This window comes from Tympanuchus pallidicinctus, unplaced genomic scaffold (genome assembly GCF_026119805.1).
Source record: "Tympanuchus pallidicinctus isolate F22 unplaced genomic scaffold, pur_lepc_1.0 scaffold3, whole genome shotgun sequence".
Classification (NCBI taxonomy): Eukaryota; Metazoa; Chordata; class Aves; order Galliformes; family Phasianidae; genus Tympanuchus; species Tympanuchus pallidicinctus.
The window spans coordinates 33,352,279-33,375,941 of NW_026294747.1; the positions used below are offsets into that span (position 1 = coordinate 33,352,279).

The 23,663-nt window shown below is 37.8% G+C and overlaps 1 protein-coding gene across 2 annotated transcripts in view; it reads left to right on the forward strand.

The window, feature by feature from the left end:
* Positions 1–158: 158 nt before the first annotated feature.
* The window catches only part of SCFD1 (sec1 family domain containing 1), a 45,109-nt gene continuing 21,604 nt past the window's right edge, over positions 159–23,663 (forward strand). For both annotated transcript variants that reach the window (XR_008209052.1, XM_052693433.1), the window contains exons 1-14: positions 159–294; positions 4,172–4,242; positions 5,081–5,169; positions 5,871–5,961; positions 6,677–6,799; positions 7,188–7,275; positions 9,700–9,789; positions 10,852–10,907; positions 11,877–11,962; positions 13,672–13,771; positions 16,846–16,985; positions 17,866–17,956; positions 18,297–18,370; positions 19,404–19,485. Coding sequence is in view for 1 of the 2 variants with exons in the window: in XM_052693433.1 (XP_052549393.1) it covers positions 264–294; positions 4,172–4,242; positions 5,081–5,169; positions 5,871–5,961; positions 6,677–6,799; positions 7,188–7,275; positions 9,700–9,789; positions 10,852–10,907; positions 11,877–11,962; positions 13,672–13,771; positions 16,846–16,985; positions 17,866–17,956; positions 18,297–18,370; positions 19,404–19,485 (1,212 nt within the window). In the remaining variant the exon portion in view is untranslated. The remainder of the gene's footprint in view (positions 295–4,171; positions 4,243–5,080; positions 5,170–5,870; positions 5,962–6,676; positions 6,800–7,187; positions 7,276–9,699; positions 9,790–10,851; positions 10,908–11,876; positions 11,963–13,671; positions 13,772–16,845; positions 16,986–17,865; positions 17,957–18,296; positions 18,371–19,403; positions 19,486–23,663) is intronic.

Below are 23,663 nucleotides of genomic sequence, written 5' to 3' on the forward strand. Positions count from 1 at the left end.
GCGGTTGTAGTTTGTGCACGCACCATGCGGGTACGGCAAACACAGGTGCGGCCTCTTGCCTGAAATTCGGGCTTAAGGCTGAAAGCATCCCAGTGCAGCTCGTGCTTGCTGGGCGCAGGCCGCGCGGAGCCTCTCGCGAGCCGCCCGGCAACGGCAGGAAAGAAACGGCTCCGCCCCGCCCCTGTGCTGGGCCGCCACGTCGCCGGTCTGCTGCGTGCGCGGCAGTGGGCGGGAAGCTGCGGCCGGGCTGGCGGCGAGGCAAAATGGCGGCCAGCATCCGGGAGAAGCAGACAGGTGAGCGGCTCCCGCGTTTTCTGTCGCTCGGCTCGGCCACTGTTCTGCCTGCAGTGGGGAAGGAGCCCGGTGGGCCTCAGGGTGTAGCTGGGGGCTTTTCTGGGAGCCTGCTTTCCTCCCCGCCCTTTCCCTGACGGCTCCTTCGGGTGAGATAGAGGCGTCCCGGTGCCGCCTCGATCCACATGGGGATCCGCGGCCGGTTTGGGCTACCGGGCGGCGGCCTTCTCCATCCCCAACCCCTCTCGCCGCGGCGGCGGGTACGATAACGGGCCCGGGGCTCTCCTGTCGAGGGGCCCGGCCTGCCGGGCCCGGGGAGCACAGGTGTCCAGGGACGCGGCCGCAGGTGCCGCTGCGATGTGGAAATCACCCCCGGGGGGGGCTGCACGGGCCGGGTATGGAGCGGAGGTCGTCTCTGTGGGAGGGGGCTGTGCTTTCCCTTCGTTCGGCTTCTTCTCTGGCTGTGGGAAGGGTCAGCCAGAAGCGTCGTTTTAAGGTGGAAAAATAAAACAACTGCTTTGTTGCCTCTGTTAGGATGATACTGAGGTCCTGGAGTGCTTACTGACCTTTAGGAAATTCATTATTAATTTATAATTAGCAACTCAGGCTCCCTGTGGGAGATATTCTGTGGGTAAAAGGGTTGGTTACTCAGTCCCTGCTTGTGCACTGTAGAGTTCATAATTGGCTCCTTCATCTCCCTCTCGCTGCTGCTCTGTGGTGCAAGGGGATGGCTATCCATGTGAATGTACCCCTAAAACGTAGAGTGCATCAGCCCTGTGTTCCTGCGTACTTTGCAGGTTTTTGTCTGTAGTTTGGATTGTAGTCTTGTCATCTCCTCCCCCTTGACCGCTGCTTAGAGGATTCTGGGTGCATTCATTTAACATAAGATACATAAGATCACCTGCTTAAAAGTCTCATCCTTTTTGCTAAGTCCTTTTTGAACTTAATATTTTTTCAGCTTCTCTGTACCATAATTATATGTTCTCTGATCTCACCATAGTGTCCATCTACCATTGATGGAACTGATTCATGTTCTTTTACAGTACTTTTTCACATACTTACACCTTTTTGATAAAGCCCCTTGTCATTGAGCCTTTATTCCCTGCAACTTTATTCTTTTATCTCTCACTTGACCTCACTCTCTTTCAACCAACGTTCATACATGTTATCTCCTATTGGGGCAGTCACTTGCAAGGAGGTAGATGGAAACAAGTAAGAGGTGTTCAGCAGGATGAAAACACTTTGTGTAGTACGTACGCCATTGTATGTGCCTGTGTCTGTTCTGCTGTGGCCCTGCTCTATAACTAGAGTGTACCACTGTACCCCACTGTAAAAACCCAATCCTTGCCCCACAGAGTATTCAGCACGAAGTGGAAGAGCAAGAACGGAAAAGATAAGCAGCCAGCACATCTATAGGTTTTGTGATGGTCACAGCATGTTGGTAGTCTGATTGTTGCTCTTTTGTAGGTAGCTGAAGCAGAGTTTTAACTTAAATGGTAACCTCTACAAGGAAGTTGCTTCAAATGTAGTAGTTCCAAAGTACATAACCACGTAGCTTTATACAAAATTGTTTGTACAGCTGAGCAAGGAATGAAAGATGCCATGGCAGCAAGGGAATAAAGAATTCAGGAACAGTCTGTAAGCAGCAGCTTCTGAGATTGCTCCATGGTTTAAAATAAAAAAAAAAAGTATAAGTATTAAGCAACATAGAAGGTTTGATTCTAGGGAAACCTATCAATCACTACCAGTCTCAGCAGCCTGCAAAATCCACATGAGCCTGCAGCAAGCATGCCCCTGTGCAACAGTACCCTGTTCTCCGGAGTGCAGCCAGATGAAGAACAGCCACCCATCTACTTGATCCCTGCAGGTTGAGGCATGCCTGAGTCTGTGTTCTGTCTGTGCTCACCAATACAGGAGGGTTGGTCAGCAGAGGGCCACTGAGATAGGCAGGGTTAAAGCTCTCACCTCAGGCAGGGAGGCTCCCGAAGTGAGGTTCAGCCTGCCTACAGTAAGGGCTTCAGGGGGAATATGTGGGAAGGACTCTGGGAGGAGAGTGCCAGGCTCTTTGTGGTGACTGCGGGCATAATCTGAAACAAGACATGTTTGAATTGGATATAGGGAAATCTGTTCTACCACAAGTCAGATGCTGTGCAGATTGCCAAGGGAGGCTATGGCATCTTCTTCCTTGGAGGGTTTTAAGGCCTGGCTAGGTCCCCCAAGGAACAAGACCTGGCTTTGCAGCTGATCCTTCATGACAAGGGTAAGCTTGAGAGCCCCTGGGGTTCCTTACTGCCTTGGCTACCCAATAGTGCTCTCACAAGCAGTTTTCTGCCTGAGAGTTGGAAGTTACTCATTTTTACCTAGATAGGCTCAAGTAGTCAGCCCAGGTGAACCTCATGAGTTCAGTCAATTACAGTGTCTTGCACCTGGTGCTGGCAGCCCCTGCTACCAATACAAACTGGAGAACGAAAGGATTGAGCATAGCCCAAAAAGAAAGAACTTCAGGGTGTCCAGCAGTGTTCGCTTGCAGTTAAGTGGAGCTCAGCTACATCAAAAGAAGCAATGATCAGTAGATCAAATGAGGTGATCCTGCTCCTTCCCTCTGCACTGGTGAGAACTCACCTGGAGTACTATGTCTTGATGTGGAGTCAGTACAGGAGAGGCGTGGATCTGTTGGAGGGTGTCTAGAGGAGGGCGGTGAAAGTGGTCTAAGGAGTGGAACGCCTTTCCTATGAGGACAGGCTGAGAGAGCTGGGGCTGTTCAGTGTGGAGAAGAGAAAGCTCGGTGGATCCTGATTGTGGCTTTTCAGTATGTAAAGGGAGCTGTAAGAAAGAATGGGACAGACTCTTTAGCAGGTTCTGTTGTGCCATGGACAAGGGGAAAAAGGGTTTCAAAATAAGAAAGGGGAGATTTAAATTGGCTATAAGGAAGAAGTTTTTTACTGTAGGGGTGGTGAGGTGCTGGAATGGATTGCCTAGAGAGGCAGTGGATGCTGGAGATGCTCAAAGTCAGACTGGAAGGGGATCTGAGCAACCTTATAGAGAGCTGTATGTGTCCCTTCTTCATTGTAGGGGTTTTGGACTAAGTGACCTTTGAGGGTCCCCTCCAATTCAAATGATTCTATTAACTGCTTCTATTTATGAGTAAAGTGGAGTGTGTAGCCCTGATGTCTGAAAGTTTTTTTTCTCTTTGCAAAAGTCTATGACAGTTGTATTTTTGGATTTTCAGAGGATAGCCACAAGGTTATGTTGATGCAATTAGATTTTTACTTTTAGCCAAAGCACATGTTGTATTGTTTAATCAGATGAATGAGGAAGGTCTTACTTATGAGCCGTTAGAAACTGGAGGTAGATGAAAAAATTGGCTTTGTTTTGTGTATTGAAGTTAAATGGATACGTGTTCACAGAATTTTCCTGTTGCAAATTAGGGGTGCCTTTGTGCTCCCTTATGCAGCAGTTTCTTACAAGAGCTCAAAATGTTGAAAAATAGTGTCAGTTTTAGTCAGTCAAAGAAGTGCCCCATATACTATGTGGTGTTTTGATGTGGAATACTGAAACCCAAAAAACATAGAACCATGACAGTGGCATACTGTGTGTATAGTGTTCTGATTAGGTAGGAAGAAGCAGAATGATAATAAAGCAAATTAACTCGTAGGCTGCAAAATGCACTTTTAAGAAAGTTTCTGAAATTAGTTTCAAGGCAAAATATAATAGAATATAGCCCATATGTCAAAAGCTGCATGAAAAATGCACACGTGATTTGTTGCCTTTAATTTTTAAGTTTTTCTTCTCAAACAGAATATAAAATCCTGCTAGCATGTTTAATGTCTGTTGTTAAAGTGCAAAGAGGATGAAGTATTGCTCTACTCCTGTTTTCCAGTGGCTTTGAAACGTATGCTGAATTTCAATGTTCCTCCTGTTAAAAACAGCACAGGGGAGCCGGTATGGAAGGTAAGGACTGCATGAATGGGAATAGGAGAATTTTACAGTGTTTAAAAAAATAAAAATAAAAATAAAAAAAATTATCAAATTTAAACTAACTCATGAACTCATGTATGTTGTCTTGTGTATGTAACTTATACAGAATATTTTTTCCTGTATTATATGAATACAGAGCTAAACATCAGAGTTACTGAGAAAAAGACATTTGACATATTGGCCAGTTAAGTATGCTGTGACTGGTTCTTTAGGCAATATATTAATGAGCAACTAAAGAGAGCCTTTTTGAAAGGTGCTTATACCTCATGTGTGGCAGGAGATTGCATGATACCTTATGGGTGCACTTAGGAAAAAAAAAAGAAGCATGCGGAAAAGAGAGAACTGTTGGGAGCCTCAAGTTTAAGACAAGCTGAGTTCAAGCTGCCCTCATTAGCTTAAAAAAAAGTAAATAATTTGTCACTTGTGAAAAATTAGTGCTACTTGAAAGCATATATTGTTTTCTCTTTTCATTAATGTCTTTCTCGCTCTGTGCTTCTCCCACTGTTTCCCCCCACACGTAGTCAGAGAAATGCTGTATTTATAGTGACCAAGTTCTGACAACAGATTCTTGTTTGACTTCCATTTTTCTCAGAAGAAAATGATGTTTTTTTTCACTTTATCATAGTTTCTTAGTGGTTTTTTTCTTTTATTTATTTATTTTTTTTCACAAATGGAAACCTGCTACAAAGTAATAAATTGGTACATGTTTATCATTCTTAAGGTTAGGACAGTAGTTCCTTAAGCCTAAACTCCTGTATCCACAGTTTATTGCTTAAAAAAATAATAATGAAAAAATGTATATCTATTTCAGGTTCTCATTTATGACAGATTTGGCCAAGATATCATCTCACCTTTGCTGTCAGTGAAAGAGCTGAGAGATATGGGGATCACTCTGCATCTGTAAGTACTTCTTCAAAAGAGATTTTTTTCTTCTTTAAATGACTTTATTTCCCTTTAAATGACTAATATTTCCCTGAAATTGTGAACAAACAAAAAACAGGAACTTATTCAATGAGTAACTGCTAAAATAAGAATTATTTAGTGTTCAGTAGGATTTCCTATTGTATAGAGGAGGCCTTTGCTCAGAAAAGTAATGAGAAATCTAGTAAAGATTTTTGAGAATGCCTGGACAAATGCCCATATCCTTTTATATATTTTAAAATTATTTTGGCACAAACTGTTTACATGAGGCAATGCATGATTTTTGCTTGTGTTTTTACACACACTTTGTCTTCTGTCTGTGATAAGGAGCTTTAAGTGTTATTTTAAAGGGTTTCTCACGTATGGAGTTCACGGGTGCAGTATTTTACCATGAATGCAGTATTTTAGCACAGAATAATCTGTTTTTTAAGATTTGTAAAGCCTTTTCTTAAGCTTCAGATAAACTTCAGAGAACTGTTGACACGTTCAGCTATCAAAAATTATACAGATACAATTTTGCTATTTTTTCGTGTTTTGTTTGTGCTAAAATCTGACTAAACATAAGAACACGTTCTGGAAAATTAGATTTGTATCTGCGTAAATAATTGAATTAGCATTTCTAATTTTATATAAATGAAAAGAGGGATACAGCGGAGATGGTGTTTTTATTTTCTCTTCAGGCTTTTGCACTCAGATCGGGATCCTATTCCAGATGTTCCTGCTGTCTACTTTGTAATGCCAACAGAAGAAAATATTGACAGAATGTGCCAGGTAACTTGCATATTTAATATTTAAGATGAGTGGACGCAGCAGGAGTAGTGTGTTTGAGATAGTTCTGCATTGATGTCAGCATGACTTCTGTATGTGTAGTTCTTGGGCGTATCTGTTTTGCTTTCATTTTATCTGTGTCAGCATGCCACTGTGTGTGAAATATTATCCAAAATTTTTACGTTTAAAGCTGTTTCCCAGAAAGTAAAAGTGTAAATATGTCTTCTGTCTGGGATGTAAAAAGATGAGAGTCAGCAGGCACAGGCTGAAATGCAGGCAGTCGGTTTGACCAGGGACTGCATGGAGTTGTCTGTGTCGGAGACATTTGAAACTTGACACAGTGGTGAGCCACCTCCTGTTTGACTCTGCTTTGAGACAGTGGCTGGACTCAGCTGTTTACTTTCTGTGAGAGAAACAGATGGAAGGTAGACATAGTTGTTGTCGCTGGAAATATGTGGAATAGTAGCTGCCATCTGGTATCTTAAATGTTATTTCCTCTTTTTTTTTTTTTTTTTTTTCAGTTCTCTGTTAGATTGTATCAAGCTGTGTAGTCAAAACACTTCATGCAGGGCTGTATGTTTAGATGGCCAAGCACTTCAGAAAAATTGACTATGGATAATTGGAAGATCACATAGTAAAAGGTTGTGTATTTTTTAATAATTAATGTATGTGTTAGTACTTATTCAGGCAAAAAGATTGTGGTTTGGCTTTCTTTTAGGATCTTCGAAACCAGCTTTATGAATCTTATTATTTAAACTTTATTTCCGCCATTTCAAGAAGCAAACTGGAAGATATTGCCAATGCTGCCATAGGTGCTAATGCTGTAGCTCAAGTGGCTAAGGTAAGAAAATGCTCCAATCTGTGTTGTACAGCATAATACTGTTACAAGTATTGCAGTCTTAAGTAACTGCTTCTGTGCCACAGACAGCTTTCCTGACTGAAATGTGAGCAAAATAAAAGTTTAGTTAGGTTTGATGACAGACATGGATTTACTTGGGGAAAAGTATCTGCAGCCATCTCATTAATCCAGCTTAGTGTTATGTTTCATCTTAGTCCAAAGCCCAAGTGTGTGACTGTTGTACTGAAAGAGTGGAAATGCAGTAGTTGCAGAATGTTTCTGATCTCACTAACTCACTGTGTGCATCCAGTCCAAAAATAAGTAGCTGCAAATCACTGGTGTTTCTGTACTTCACTCTGGACTGTTCTGACCATTCTTCCTTTATTTTTAGGTGTTTGATCAGTATCTTAATTTTATTACTTTAGAAGATGATATGTTTGTATTGTGTAACCAAAACAAAGAGCTTGTTTCATATCGTGGTAAGTAAGATTTCTTTGTATAAAAGATATTTTAAAGCTGAAGTTTACTTTTGAAGTTACAGTTAACATCTAACAATGATTTTTATTTTATGTTGATACAATCAGACTTTAGGATAATCTGTCAGATGTATAGTTTAATATGAAGTAAGCAGTTCATGCATCTTAGTTTAGGCATCTCTACTGCAAAGCTACTGTAATATTGAAAATAATTGTTTTCTTAAATGACAAATTCAGGAAACTAAAACTGCACCTCGGATGAGGTTGTTTTTTTCCTGTACTGTCACACGTACAAAAAAAGTGTTTTCACTTACACTTGTAGGTAGGCACAGTGGGTGGCTGCTTTGTTTAGACACCACTGTTCAGTTGCAGTCCTATATACAGTTCTTAATTAAATATTTTGGTTTTTTTGCAAATGGTCAGCTAGAAAGTTACTGTAGGTAATGCAAAGCAAGAAAGATAACTTCAATTGATAGAGTTTTATATATCGTCTAAACAGTGACCAGTCAGTACCTGCTTTTCTTGGTCAACACATGAGAACATGCATCCAAGCATGTGGGAGTATGCTGGGAATGTGCTTAGGATCAGGGACTGGAGTAGCACAGGGAAGAATCTGGAAAAAACGTTACTGAAAATAAAAGGTGATGGCTTCTGTGACCATGTGGACCCATTTGCTTTTGTCTGCTTCTTTGTGAAGTCTATGAGTTGAAAGTGAAGTCAGTCTCATGGAAATGATCTTGCTGTCTTATCATATGGTTTCTGTTAGACCCTACTCTAAAAACAGTGAGGATGCCCTGAATCACTTACCTCTGTAGGTGTTACTGCAGCAGCCTAAGTAGACAACACGTGCTACTTGTTGTCGTTGTCATCCATACAATTCTCCTCCCTTCTTTCACTTTTGTACTCCTCTGAGCCATTCAATGTGCTAAACTAGCACAGAGTGACTGTCGCTCTACCTGCATTGCTATCTGCTCAGGTGGCTGGTTAGTACAGGGTGAGTTGTCTTGCTGCCCTTATTGCAGCTTCCCTTTTGTCTCTCTTATATCAAAACCAGTAACTTTGGAGTTGCAGAGTATTCTGTTCTTTTGGTTGACTCATTCAGTAAAAGATAGCGACTCATTTGTGTTATCTGCAAATCCAGTGCAAGGGAAGCAGAAGATGCGTGTGAGTCAGGCAACACAGCACTTATTTTAGCAGTAGCTCCTCATTATGTTACTGTAGTCACAACATCTACGCAAGTGCCACACAATTATTCCTTTATTTGGCTGCACAGAGTACTCACTAGTGACTGGGTAGAGAGATGAGAAGTCTCTGTACAGTTAACATTTAGCAGTGAGGATCTTTTGTCCAGTATCCAAGGTGTTTCTTGGAATCTGGATCCATTGTACTGAGTTTGGCCTTCCTGGGAACTTATATCGGTGTCAGGGAATTAGGGTGGTTTTTTTGTTTGTTTGTTTGAAAAATGGTCTTTTTATTACTTTAAACTAAAACCAGTTGTTAATAACTTTAGCAATAATTGTTTTGCATTGTGTTTGTGTGTGTATATATAAAGACTATTGACCATGCCTCATGAGATTTCTACTAGCTAACAGAATTTGAATTGAAATGACTGAAAACGTTTGCACCCGTCAGTTTGTGTGATTTGTTTTTTCTCTCTTGGGTTGCTGAAATTTGCCGCTCAATTATACAGTTTCACACTATGTTTAAATCAGTATAGAAGTGGACTATTTCCAAACACTGATGGAACAGAAATCTAATCTCCTATACAGAAGTAATTAGTTTTCCAGTAGAGCACTGAGCTGATCATCTCTCTGTGAGATGATCGTCTCTCAGTCTAACCCAGGGAGGCAAAAGAAATGCATGGGCAATGAAGAAGTGAACTCTTTGTAGAGGGTAGCCCTAACAGAAAACTGCCACTTTGTAATTAGTTGTGTAATCTGCAAAGTCAGTATAAATCTGGTGGTGATGAAAGAGAGAGCATGGTAACATAGTTCAGTTACATAGAAGGTTTTCATAGCCAGAGTTCTGTTTTTCTATGACTGCAGAGGAAGGAGTAAATGGCTAATACTGCTATGAAGTGTGTGTACCTGACATCCTGTTTGAATGCTTGTTAATTTGAAAAATGGTTTCCAAGTAGATGACCATTCTTGTTTCATAATGTGATTCTATAAGGGGGATTTTTAATAATGCAGAGATAATCTGAAAGGAGGCAATGGGGAGAGGCTGTGATATTGGGCTTTCCACGGTGACCAATAATCAGTTTATCTCCGTTTTTAACTTAAAGAAAAAAAAAAATGGAGAGGAAAAAGTAATACTATAAAAGCTGTTGGTAGCTGACGGCCGTTAGGTAAGAGGATCACTTTCTTAGTGTTGATGTGGTATAAACTTTTTTCTTTCACCCTGTATTTAACTCTTTTCCTGTTTCAGCCATTAACAGACCAGATATTACAGACACTGAAATGGAAACGATAATGGACACTATTGTTGATAGCCTCTTCTGTTTTTTTGTTACACTTGGTAAGTTTTCAAATTTTAGCATATTTTCCATTCCTTTTAGAAGAGACCTATTGTCAGTAGATACAGAATTTTTGTAATTTTTGTATAGCCAAATTAAGGCAGAAGTAGGCGTATGACAGATACCTTAATGGTTTGCTGAGTGGATTATTGATCTTTGTAGAATTATTCCTGTACGTCACTGCTGAAGAAAATAAAGGCTATGCCATGTGAGATGTGACATATTTTGTCTTCAGTATCAATGGGTGAGGAATACTGAAAGTTTTGGATTCTTTATTTTCGGAAAATACTAGTTTGTTCTGAAGGCCAGCAGTGCTAGGAGTTTGGATTTTTTTAAGCTCAAAAAAAGGAGAAAAACATCATGCAACCCTTGCAAGGTTTTAATTAAAATACTTCTTGGAATATGAAGATAAACTTAATTTATTTGCGTTACTATGAATTATGTTGTTGCTTAACCCATGCATTTTTTATAGTGATGCCATTTACTGTAAGTTCTCACTGTGATCAACAGATCCAAAATGGTATTCCTACGTGTGGGATCTCTCTGGGGCAGTCTTGTGGGATTTAAGTTGTCATGTTCATACAAAAGAATTATTTCCTATTCATAGGTGAGATGCAGAGCTAATGATTTTTAAACCTGAAATTCCATGGAAAATGTGCTTTGAAAATGACATTTCCTGTATTGAGATGGTACTGATACATTACTTTGTGATTCTTGCTACATTAGCTGTTATTGCTTTTAAGTGAGTTCTGACCTTAGAAACTAAGTTTTAATGCTTTCCTATTAGAGTTTGTTTAACCAATACATGATATGCTAGCTGTCTTTCTAGAATGTGCTGTTTTTTTCATAAATTCATGCATGAGAGTTAGTTTTGTTAAACTTCAGGTAACGTACTGCTATGGAGTATTTTTTGATTCAGATTTAAAGAGAAAAATTTAATATAAGGATTGACTGCTGGAGAATTTTATTTTCAAACTATTACTAAAAAGTTGTTTTCTGCAAAGTACACTGACTTACAGTCTTAAAACTGTAATACTAGTGGAAGTTGATCTGTCTCTTATTAGGAGCTATTCCTATAATCAGATGCTCAAGAGGAACTGCAGCTGAAATGGTGGCAGTGGTAAGAAATTATTTTTCTAGGAGTGTTGCTGTTGTAAATTTTTTCTTAACAGCTTGTTTGCTGTTTTCATTGCTGCATGGAGATTTAGTGGCATTGTCTCCTGTTCTTAGTGAGGAAAATAAACCTGGAAGGACATATACCAGCCTTCCATTACGATTTTAGTTCCATGGAACTCATATTTAGAAATCGTAATACTATGAAATCAGCTGATGAGAAACTTAAATCTGAAGGATCATTTGTACTTTGGAGTTCTTGCAGGTTTTCTGACAGGCATTAAAATTAGAACCATGAACCTATAAATAAATTTTTTTAAAAGTTGCAGTCTGGCACCAGTTTTTCCTGTGTCTGTATAGGAATTTCTTTGTCTTATTGAGACACTCCATAGGTGTGAGACATTTTTATAATATTAAAGTAATCTTGATCGTCAAATAGGAAGGAAATTACCAAATTAAATTAGAGCTGAAAGTTGCTACAGCAGTATCTTCACTAGGGGTCACTGTGCTTCATTCTGTGTTCCTCATAGCTTTCTTCAACACTGAAGCCTTAACATTGGTAAAACCCAAGCATTCAGCCTGCATGTGTTCATATCAGGGATATTCTTCATTTAATGAAGCACTTTACTACAGCAATATCTGACAAGCCAGTTTACTGCTAATGTTCTGGTTCCCTGTGGGTGTTGGTATTTTTTATTCACACATTTAAAGAGAGGATGCTAATTATCTCAGAGGAATTTTACTGGGTATAAAGTAAATATCTTCTGTAGACTCTTGGGTCTGGGTATAAAAACTGGAGGGAGAAGAAACAGGGAAGAGATTTCTTGGGCAGATCTAATGTGAAGTTGACCGTAAATGTCTTACCTATAGGAAGTATTGAAGTGCAAAACCAGCATGATATTTAAATGTTGAGGAAATAAATAGGTTAAGAAATCATAGGTCCATTAAATACTGTTTTGTATTTTTCTCCATGCAGAAATTAGATAAAAAGCTCAGAGAGAATCTAAGAGATGCCAGAAACAGTCTTTTTACAGGTGACACTCTTGGAGCTGGGCAGTTCAGGTAAGGTGTTAGTAATAACTATATTTTTATTGTTTATATTTCAGTTGTCTGTAAGATCTCACTAGGGTGAGTCACCACTATATGGTGAAAACCACAAGGATTAGGTTCAAATTGTGTACGAAAGTAGTTGTACACCAAAGATTGCTTATCTCTTAGTATAATTGGGTCGAAACTTGCATGACTGAGACAGCGAGACAGAAATTATTTAATGAAGCAGGCAGTTCTGTTTGCCCTTTCATCATAGTCACATTGCAGTGCTGTTATATGCAGCTGCATTTCTGAGCACTTGTTAATCAACCTGTAGGTCTTTAAAAAGAAAGCAATACCCACTTTCTCACTTCTGAGCAGTAACCGTTGTAATTATGTCAGCTGATGTCTGTATCTACCAGAGGAGAGCTGCATAAGCAAGTTGGATGATTAGACAGTTAAGAGCTGTCGTGCATTTGAATCCTTTGAGGGGAAAGGAGAGTTGAGAAAAGATATTGCAGGTGCTTGGATGTGTCTGAAATTTGTTTTTAGTAGCCTCTCCATCATCCCTTTGCCTCCAGTTAGTTGAATACTTCACTGGCTGCCTTATGAAAGCACGTTATGGTAGTTTACGCTGTACTAAAAAGGTGAGGAGATCTATTAGGAAAACTGTAGCTGAAGGCAGAGGTTATGATCTCCTAACTGGAAACAAAAATACCCAGTTTATTTTTTTATTATGTGGATATTACAGATTTTTATCTCGTTCTGTGCAGAGCTTTGATTTTTTTTAAAAAAAAAAAAGCCACGAAGGTTGTGGGACAAAACAAAATGGGATTGAAAGCCTTTAGGAGAGAGAGCATTGCTGTGAAATTAGTTCCTTTATTTTTATGGGAACTTAATTTTTATGGAAATTGTAACCAGTGAACTTCCTTCAGGAGGGTAGCGTGCTTTCCTGTTAGGATAGCATTATTACCCTCAGAGAAATCAAGCTGCAACATAAAGGAGTTATGAGAACCTCCAACAGCTAAATGGTGGCTGATCTTGATTTTGCTTTCCCAAATGACACAGACTCATGAGATTATGTATCTGCATGTAAATACTTATCCAGAGCATGGAATTGTCTGTCCAAATAATGTAGCCATCACATTTACTGTAAGTTTTATGTTTGCTAGGGACACCAGTTGTCTTTCTGTCTCCACTGTTAATTTTTATATGTCTTAACCCAAGATATTTTGGTGGTGTTTTTTTTTTTATTTTTTTTCCTCCTCATAAAATTGTGTTAATGATGTAGTTGCAGAATTTCAGAAAGTAGTGTTTTTTTCTTTACAGACTTGATATACAAGCAAAGAGTTAAAATAAAGTAAGGGAGTTGAGAGGCAGATTTTAAGTTTGTAGTACATAATAGGATTAAGGTCAAGTGTGACAGACTCAGGTTCTTACAACATTGAATGCTTGTTTGAAACTCAGATGTGTATCCACTTGAGGAAGTATGTGTTAGTTAATAGTTAAAAGGCTAGTTATTCTTTGGTGTTCTGATGTCTGCGTAGTATTTTTTTCACTTGTTACAAAATACTGGCAGTGATCAGTCCCAGAAGCTTTGGGGAAGGCTGGTGGAATTCTTCAGTAGGAAGTTGTGCTTTTAACTTAAAATGCAATGTAGAAGGTGGCTGATATCGCTCAGGATGTTACTGGGATGTTCTGAACGTATTTAAAGAAGTACTAATAAAGTGTCATCTTTTCAGCTTCCAAAGGCCCTTATTAGTCCTTGTTGACAGAAACATAGATTTAGCAACTCCTCTACACCATACTTGGACATACCAAGCTTTAGTGCATGATGTTCTGGTAAGAACAAATCTGATTTTGTTACCAAAAGTATCTTTTCACTCAGCTTGTTATTAAACTTAATACCAGATTCTCTCTTAACCCAAAATCTGTTTTACTTCTATTTGAAAGTAGGTGGAAGGCTGGAGGATTGTTTGAAAAGGTTTCTTTAGCAATGACTTCTAAAGCTGTCAAAAATTTGAAATCTTGATATTATTATAAGATGCATAACTCAGCAAACCTAGATTATTTCTCAGTAGTTCATACTCACTTTTTAACTGCAAATTCTGTACATTCAGTTCGTGTCTGAAAAATACTTGTAATGAGTTTTTTAGTATTAACTTGAATTTCCAAAAATATGTCTGTTTTATTCCACAAGATGTTGTGGACGCTCACTATAAACATGCCAAGTGGTACATGACCCTACTGTGAGAAACGTAAAATGGGTTTATTTTTTAAAAAACAAAGGTCACCTTTAAGCCTTTTCCTCGAGTATAAAACCGGTAGTGATGAGGCACTTGAATGAAAACAAATACTGTTTATTTGGGATTTGTCTATTTCATACATATTTACATCGTTAATAATACAAAAAATGAGTAACAATAATTACTTTCTGGAGGCTTTTTTGGATTGTACAGTTAGTAATGCAAATCATTTTGGTATATAGCTTTGAGGAATAATTTGCTTTTATTATTGAGGCTGTTAGAGGAAGGTGTAAAATATACGCGTGCATCTATGTACATACAGTAACTTGTTTGTATGTGCCTTTAAATTCTATTTTATATACTTTATGCCTTGTGAGCAGTCCCTTCCTATTAACCTAAAGGGTGGGATTTCTTTCAAGTGAACGTTTTTTGCCGTTCTGTAGGACAAGCTGATATCAAAATGGTTTGTGCTGTTTTTCTCCAATAACTGTTGAACATGGAAGACTTTCAATTAGAAATATCGAATTTCTTCTGTTTGCTTTTGAGAGTCAGAGAAAGAATCGGGAATTGCTATTGCGTAAAGTCAACACTTATTTCTGCTCATTGCCTGCAAGCCATTGAAGAGCAAATGCTCAGTGACTGGCTAGTAAATACCTGCCATCTCCATGTGCCTCCTCATCAGCTGCTGGCTAGAGAAAGTTGTCTGGTGGCCTGAGAACGCATTGGGTTGGACCTTGGTCCATCAAGAGGTCAGGTATTAAAGATGTAGTGAAAACTGAGTGCTTACAGATATGGAGAGGTACTGAAATAACATGACAAGAATGGTCTGAGAATCATTGAATGTTTATCTGTTCAACATAAGTTTCTGGAAGAACCTGTAAGTATTGTGTGCTACTTCTCTTTTTTGACTGAGTTGACCAGATAATCTATTTCTTTAATAAAATTATTATCAAGTGGCCTGTGATTCCATGTCAAGGCAAAACAAAAATTAATTTCAAAACCAGTTGAGATATTCCCATTGAAGGCAATCATGACAGATTCTTCACTGATGGAGCATAATATTTTTTTAAATGACCATGTAGCCTCTCAGAAGGCCATGAATTGTAACTGGAAGTATTACCAGGATGTTAATTATGTATGTTTTATCTTCACGTTTGAAGTTCTTGGTTAAAATATCCCACAAGTTCTGTGAGGTGTTGAACTAAGTGCTAACTGAGCCACAAAGTGGAGTTCTGTGTCCTTTGAGATAACGGTGGTGTTTCTGCACGTAAACAGACATGTGTGCAGAGATCCCCGTTTCAGACTAAAATACCCTTTGGGAGTGGTTACAGAAAAGTGGGAGGTACAGACAGAAGGCTTTTTAAAGACAGAATGTGGAGGTCAAATGAGGAGGACTGGAATCAATAAGAACCGTTTTGGTAAAACTTGTAAATGCCAAACCTAACATGGAAACTTGGGTCACTGGTGAGTTAAATTGAGCCAAAACATAGATCTCCATTAAAAATTACAGCTGAGTTTTCAATTAAATGATTATTTTTCCTTTAACTTTGTAGTGAACAAATGTACCTTAAAAATAGTCTAGTTTTACTGAAACCTTAATCTCATGCTGTGTAACATGAGATTTCTGCTCATTGGGCTGCATGTATTTCCTTTGGGAAGCAACTTGGTTTTTCTTCTGTTCTGGCATGGATAGCTTGAAATGGAATTCTGGAAGTGTGAGCTGTGCCAACTGATAACTAGAAACATTTTTAAATGGTTTTTATTTGACAGTTGCACTTACAATGAGAATAACAAGTTTTATTTCTGGAAAAAATACATATTTTAAAAAATTATTGACACTTCCAATGAAGTCAATATTTTAACTCCTCTAGTCATTATTTTACAAGAGATCACCTGTGAAATTGCAAATGTACTTCAGAGGGGTTAGAATAAAGTTGGCATGTGGGGTTCTTGCTCATCTCTGTGTTGAAAATTAGGGGCTATGCTGCAGAATGCACAGAGCTGTCATTGGCAAAAGTAATGGGGAAAATGAACAAAAAGCACACAGGGAAGCAAGCAATGATAATATTGTATGTGAACATAACTCTGTCATCTTCCTGAAAGATGTAGATCCTAGATCTGCTTATCTGTGTAGTAGAGAAGAATGTGTGAAGAATGTTCACATAAATAGTCCTTCCAGTAGGTACTGCTGACTAGATATTGTTGGGAGCTTCCTCACAACTCTGTTAAATTTGCTGCAGTTTTTTTTTTTTTTTTTTTTTCAATTGTGTAAGTGGAATTCAACCTTAGAAATCTTTTTTTGTTTACAACGAAGATTTCCATTACTTTAAGGTTTCGACCTGAGTATTTAGAGTTTAGTTATTACCAAATAACCTATTTTCTGTATAGGAAACATTATTCCTGTCATTTCATTTTAAGAAGATTTGAGAGTCTTTCAGAAGTGCAACTAATTTTGGAGGTCTTGCGTTACAGTCATTATTACCAAACTGTTGACTGTCATCTTGGGAAATTTTAATTTAATGCTGTGTGAGTAGCTTTTCCAGTTCAAAAAAAAATAAATAAATAAAAATTCTTGAAGATAATTGTCTGAATATAAAAGGCTGATTAAATGATAAATTAAATGATTAAATGTCAAATATTTACATAACATTCCTTTTCTTTTTCCCTCAGGATTTCCATTTGAATAGAGTTAACTTGGAAGAATCAACAGGAGCAGAAGGTACTCCAGCAGGTGCTAGACCTAAGAAAAAAAATAAGAAATCCTATGATTTAACTGCATCTGATAAATTTTGGCAGAAGCATAAGGGCAGGTAAGCTGTGTTAGATACAAAAGTGATGTGATATTTGCTTGAACGGATCTTATGGTAGGATTTCCTTAGTTTTGTTTGACTGTGATGACATATGATTAAATAGTACAGATGAGGCTCACAAATTGGAGCGTGTGCTTGGGAGTTGTGTGGTAGGTTTCAATTTTATTTTTTTTACTTTTTGTAATAGACTTAGCTATTTAAATCTGATTTTACCTGCACAAATAGCAGGACTGGAGTACAGACATAACTGTCCTTAGTTAGGAAGCGCAAAAAGAAAAATGAATGTATGCAGTCTTCACTCTTATTCAGATAAGAAATACCTTTACAAAGTTCTGTCTGCCTGTTATTGCTGTTATTTATTTATTTATTTAAAGGTTATTGCTTTTAAAGAAAGAACGTGATTAATATGGCTTGTCCTGTGTGTTTTGCTAGGCCTTTTTAAATTTTAAAGGGAGTAAAATTATTTTTACTTTAAATTTTAAAGGTGTAAAATTACTTCCTTTAGTGAATTTTAAGATAAATAAAAATAATGAGGTGAATATAAATTCTGAGTATTCTTTCATGTTGTTATAATTCTATTTTTGAGTTTCTTTGGACAGACTTTTTTTAATGGAAGGATCATTGTCCATATTCATTCCATCATTCATTGTATTTGCTTTTTGTTCTGGAGCACAAAACCGTTTATCAGAATACATGTATGTAGTTACTGCTTTCAGTAATTGCTTAGGAAGTCAAACGTAAAACATCATTATTTTCACATATTTGGTAATATTAATGTATTGGTATTTCTGAAATACGTTTTCAACATCACCTTGATTATAGAATGTTCTTGAAATGATTTGTGGATCTTAACTGAGCCTAATGCAGAGTATTACATTAGTCCTTTTCCAGAGGTAGCTGAATCTGTCCAACAAGAACTGGAATCCTACAGAGCCCAAGAAGATGAAGTCAAAAGACTTAAAAGTATAATGGTACGGCTGACCTCATGCTTTTCATTTGAAGACTAATAGGACTTACATATTTCCTAGCCCCCTCTGCTAGCCAACAACCAAAAATGTCAGTGCATGCTGAGTTTTAGGTGTAATGTGAACTTAGATGTAGGACTAGGAGTGCCATAATTCATTAGAAGGTTCAACTTCTTGCACGTATTGGCATTAAATTTACGTAATTTCCTTTATTGTAAAACACAGTCCAGACATTAATATCACTATGAGAAAATTGGTCCAAAATGCACTGACTGTATTTCTGTGTATCATCTTCATACTCATGATTATTTTCATGTTTCTTTACAAACCATTGTGCAAAAACTAGGGCATAGAAGGGGAGGATGAAGGAGCAATAAGCATGCTTTCTGACAATACGGCTAAGCTTACTTCAGCTGTTAGGTAAGTAGTCAATATTGCATAATTTTTTAATTGGTTGGGAACTATTTTTAATTCTTTCATTCTTAGTATCCTTTTAAGTAAATATTTTTTAAAAAAGACTATTCAGCTCATTAATAAAACATAGATGCTGCATTATTCTAATTCAAGACAGCACGTCCTCCACAAGGTCTTCTGCATGCTGCTTCAACAGCGTGTGTTTGATAGTGCTCTAAACGTAGAATCATAGAATGGCCTGGGTTGAAAAGGACCTCAAAGATCATTTGGTTTCAAACCCCCTACCACGGGCCCTTGAAATGTTTCATCAGCAGCAGTGCTGAAGAACAAAAGTGCATTGTAGATTTGCTTGCATTCTTTCACCACAAAAGCATCAACTATCTCTGCATTCCTTCCTTAGAAGAAAGTTAAAGAAGTCCACTTCTCAAAGCAACTCCTTGCTTTGTACAGTGGAACTGGTTACATTTTGTATCATGTAGCTACTGTGACATCTCTTTGCAAAATTGTAGTTCCTTCTTAAGAACGCTGCATGGGAAGCTTACTTTCCTGCTCCTGGTTACCTAACTTTTTGAATGACACTAAAAATCTGAGAGTTAGACTTGTTCCTAATCGTGAATCTGTTTTTCATTCCATTAGTTAGCATATTATTTGATAATTCTTTGATTCTTTGACATTATTTGATGTTCTTTTGCAGTGATTTGACAGATATTGAAACTTTAATCTGTATCAAAAATGAACTGAATGTTGATGATGTAAACCGTAATTTTAATATATGACTTGTTTAGGTAAGAAGGGCAAATACCTGTTGTTGATCGTGAGCTTTCGACAGGAATACTAAATTGCCCATGTTGTTTGTATTTTTTTACTAATCAAGATAAAAAGTGTGTGGATTACTTTGCTTTATTTGGGATTCATTAGATCTATATTTTGAAATGTTTCAGTTAAACTGTACTGTATTCCATAATTTTTCTGTAGCAAGTATGCACAATTCAACTAATTGCTGCAACTCAGCAGATTAGTTTGTATTTAATCTTTTCAGCTCTCTTCCAGAACTTCTGGAAAAGAAGAGGCTCATTGATCTGCATACAAATGTTGCAACAGCTGTTTTGGAGCATATAAAGGTAAGATGTCTCTCTGAGTTCAGCTTTCTCTGAGTTAATTGTATTCCTTACCTGGAGAAAAATACTTGAGCAAGTGAAGTGAGATGTAAAAAAAAAAAAAAAAAAAAGGTGAGCTTTCTGAACTGTATGAACCCTTTCATAAATCACAATATAGCATTACTTAGTGTTGAAGGGTAAGGAGGAATGAATTTTGCATATCTATGTATGAGAAGTGAGGTAAACGCCCTTTTCTTTGTTTTGGAATTTACCACTATACTCTTTGTTTTGTTTCATTTTACTACGATGGCCATAACCTTTATTGGGCTGAAGTCTTTCTAAATTAAGTTTATGAAAAAGTGTTTGGTTTATTTTTGGGACATGTCATGGCCAATTATGACTGAAGTCTAAGCACTGATGTTATGTTCATTATGTGCTTTATGCACTTGTCAAGAATACTGTTCACCAAATGAAAGTGATATCCAGAGATGTGGCAATAATGACGCAAGTTACCAAACTAGTCTTTTCAGCAGGGTCTGTGTTAAATGTCTTCTGTGTTATTTGTATTCTTAGGAAAGATATTTCTTCACTTTTTTGTTTGTCTGCTGCTCTTTTATCAGGGAACTTGCAGATAGTTTTGTATCAGGTAAAGACTTTGGTTATTACTCAGGTAATCTTGACGATACATCTACTTCCACAGTAGACCAAGAGAAATTATAGGTGAGACTTTGAGAAACAGTGCATTTTTTTCTAGAAAGTGATTCAAGCACCAAGTGTCGTTGGAAAGTAGTTTAGAAAATGTTATCCATGCTATTTAAAAGTGATGGAATGCAGCGTGTTATGAAAACTACTTCAGCATTCCTCAAGTGTGTGAGGTGCATCTTCAGTTATTACTGCTGCTGAACTTTTTTTTAACCAAGCTCTATGAATGAATTTGTTTCGAATTTTAAGATATAGAACAAAATACAGAATAGTTTTAAGGGAAAAGACACCTACAAAAATTGAATCCAACTATCAGACTACATTAGGACTGATCTGAACTTAAAGCATACCATTAAAAGCATTATCAAAATGCCTCTTAAACATGGACAATCAGGGGGCCATCAACCAGATATTCAAGACGTCTGTTCCAGAGTCTGACTGCCCATTCAGTAAGTTCTTCCTAGTGTCTAGTCTGAGCCTGGTTGAACATGGTTTTGAGCAATGTACAGGCATCCTGTCTCCAGGGAGAAAAGCTGAGCACCTCCTTCTCTCCTTTTCCTCCCCAGGAAGTTTTAGAGGGCAATAAGCTTGGAGAAAAGGAGGCTGATCTTAACAAACCCAAGGGTTTGACAGAAATGATACACCCATACTTACATGAGTTTTTAGGACAGAAGCCAGATTTCAGAGCAGCATGTGGAATAGAAATAACAGCATTTCTGATAAACAGTGTCATCTTTGCAAAAGTCTGAATTGGGATGTATTTGTTTGTTCTTGATTAGGTGTCACTGAGATACTTTCCTGTCACCTTGAGTTGTCTTTCTGCAGCAGCCCTCTGCTAGCCTTAGTCTCCCTTCTCTGACAGGAGCCTGCCACTAGAGAGCTCCCAGGGAGCAGGGATCAATTTATCCATAAATGATTCTTAATTCTTATTCTGCAGAGCGCTCTGTACTTTTTATTACAGAGCTGTAGAAGACTGAGACAAATAAGCATGTAGTTTCTTCAGTACATTGATGATGCGTGTCTCTATCATTGTTTCTTTGCTTTAGAAAGGATCACTTCCTTCTCCAAGCACTTAGGAACTAACTAAACTCAGGCTAGTGCAGAAACAAGTTTTATTATTTTTTCCACTGAAACTTACCTACACAAGAGTATTTTCCCTAAATGATTGTAAAATTCCTCCCATTGCTTTGTGATTTTTTTTTTTTTTTTCTCTCCTTTTCAATCTCTAGAGTGACAAAAAAATACCCATGCAAGGTGGGCAGGTTTAAAGTACAGGATGGTATGTTACTGTGTGCATTTCTCAGAAATACTTTCACCACAAAAATACATAATCTCAGCCAGTACTTTTTAAAGAAAGTCTCATGATACTTTGAGGCAGTACTGCAGTGTGTTTTATGTGAGGTTAAAAGAGAAACCAGACCAGGATAAGAGGAAGATACGTTTTTGGGCACATGTACAGGTCATGAGGATCTAGTAAGACACTACACTTGTTTTCAGGTTATTTTCACTTTCACTTTGATCTGGAAGCACATTCAGACTCTAAAATAGATTCTCTGCATTGTCAGTTATGGTTTTTACTACAGTAAATGAGTGTTTTTATTCTTGCAGGTGTGAGAATCAGTGCAAAGAATGCTATGAGACCTGCTCTAGTTAGCCTAAGTGAGTTTAATTTCTCTTATATCATATTTTAGTGCTCAGTTTACATCTTCTTTCCATATGGTCTTGGATAATTTTCTAAGACACAGCCAGAGGAAACCAGAAGTGAATCACATGCTCAAGGGTCCTGGCAGTTTTCTGGCATATTTAAATATTTAGTGAAATGATGGAAAGAATGCATCACTTTTTTCAGTAAGTGAACCATCGGCTATTTATTGTCAGCGCTTAGAACAAATTCGTCTTCGTTATGCATTGATTCTTCTCTGAAGATGCTGGTAACTGATACATTTAAGTCTAGAATTGCAGATAATCTCTCTCTAGCTACTGTGGTGTTTCAAGTAATGCCTGTCTTTGCGTGTCTGTCTCACACAGATGCTCACATTACTGAAGAATGTTGAATTATGGCACGTACACTTATGCTTTTCTAAAATATTCATTAGCGAGAAGGGTAGATGTTAATCTTGCTAGAATTTTATATAGTTTTTAGTATTGAATTTCTATGCAAATTACTAGCAGTGATAGATTACTGACCCTTGTTTGGTTTGGATTTTGTTGAATCCCCATGTAATTTTCTTACCACGCTTCTCCAGTTTTGCTTGATTTCAAGATCTGATGCTGTGAAGGATTCCGTTATCTGCATGGCCTTCCAAATTAACCATTTCATATTTTTTAATGGAATCCCACTATTTTAATGGTTCTTTTGTAAAACAGGTCACGTTTCTGTCTTACCACAGGAACAAAAAAGTGTACACAGCTAAATATTTATGTCATAGTGGTCTGGGTCATTTTTCTCTAATTCAGCACAGGTGATTAAGTTACTGCCCAGCAAATAAGTTTTTTTCTGAGTTCAGTTGTTTTGCCCTTTCTGTCATTATCTTGTGGTAGTTGTGTACAGCTCAGTAAGAGGGAAATGGCTGTGTAGCTGCTGCTCCCAGCTTTCTAGAATGCCTCTGCCTCTTGAAAGGAGCAGACTAAGCCAATTTGTTGCAGGAGGTATCCAACATCTAAACAATTTAAATTATACAGCCACAATTTGATTTATTATGGAAAGTAGATTGATGTCATTAATTCACTACAATTACAAGAGTGATTAATTCACTTTGCTAAATCTTAACGTAAATCAGGTACCTTTCAAAATTCAGATTTCACTCAGCAACAAGTAGTAGTCAGTAAGCATCTCTCAACCTTGAGGAGTAACCCAGAGAAGCATTCCAGACCTGAGGGGATTGCTACTATACAGCACACTGCTTCTGCAAGGAGAGCTCAAATCAGGCTTTCTCTGGCTGCTGTACTTAGAAGGTAAAGTGATTAGTCCTAGTCAGAATATCTTTCGTGTTTTTCATTGTTTCCCTCTGAGCCCTGTTATCAATAAACGTGGTGACATCCATCACACTTCAGTTACCTGGCTAGCCTCACTCACTCCATTGACTTCTGCGGGGCTGTTATTTCAGGTTGTTTTCTGTCAATATCTTTGAGAAATTCCCTCCAGGAAGTTAAAATATGATTTTTTTCTTTTTCTTTTTCTGCATATTCTCTCTCTCCCTCTCTCTAAAAGGAAGTATCTCAGTAAAGAGGATAGGAGAACCTCATGATGACCTTCTAGGATGTTTCAGTTAATCCTGCTTTTCCCCTTTTCTGCCTTAAAAATGAAGGAATTTTATGCTTGTTTTGGAGTCCTGTGCTCAGGTGGAGATTTTGGTGCACTTCAGTAACTTATTTGAAAATAAATTTTGGCTTCATAACAAATTGTTTTTAAAGATGCTAAGTTGAAAGCTTTCACAAATATTAAATAAATAAAGAAGCTGAAATGTGGAGCTTTAATTACAATAGAGATCCTGTCCCTT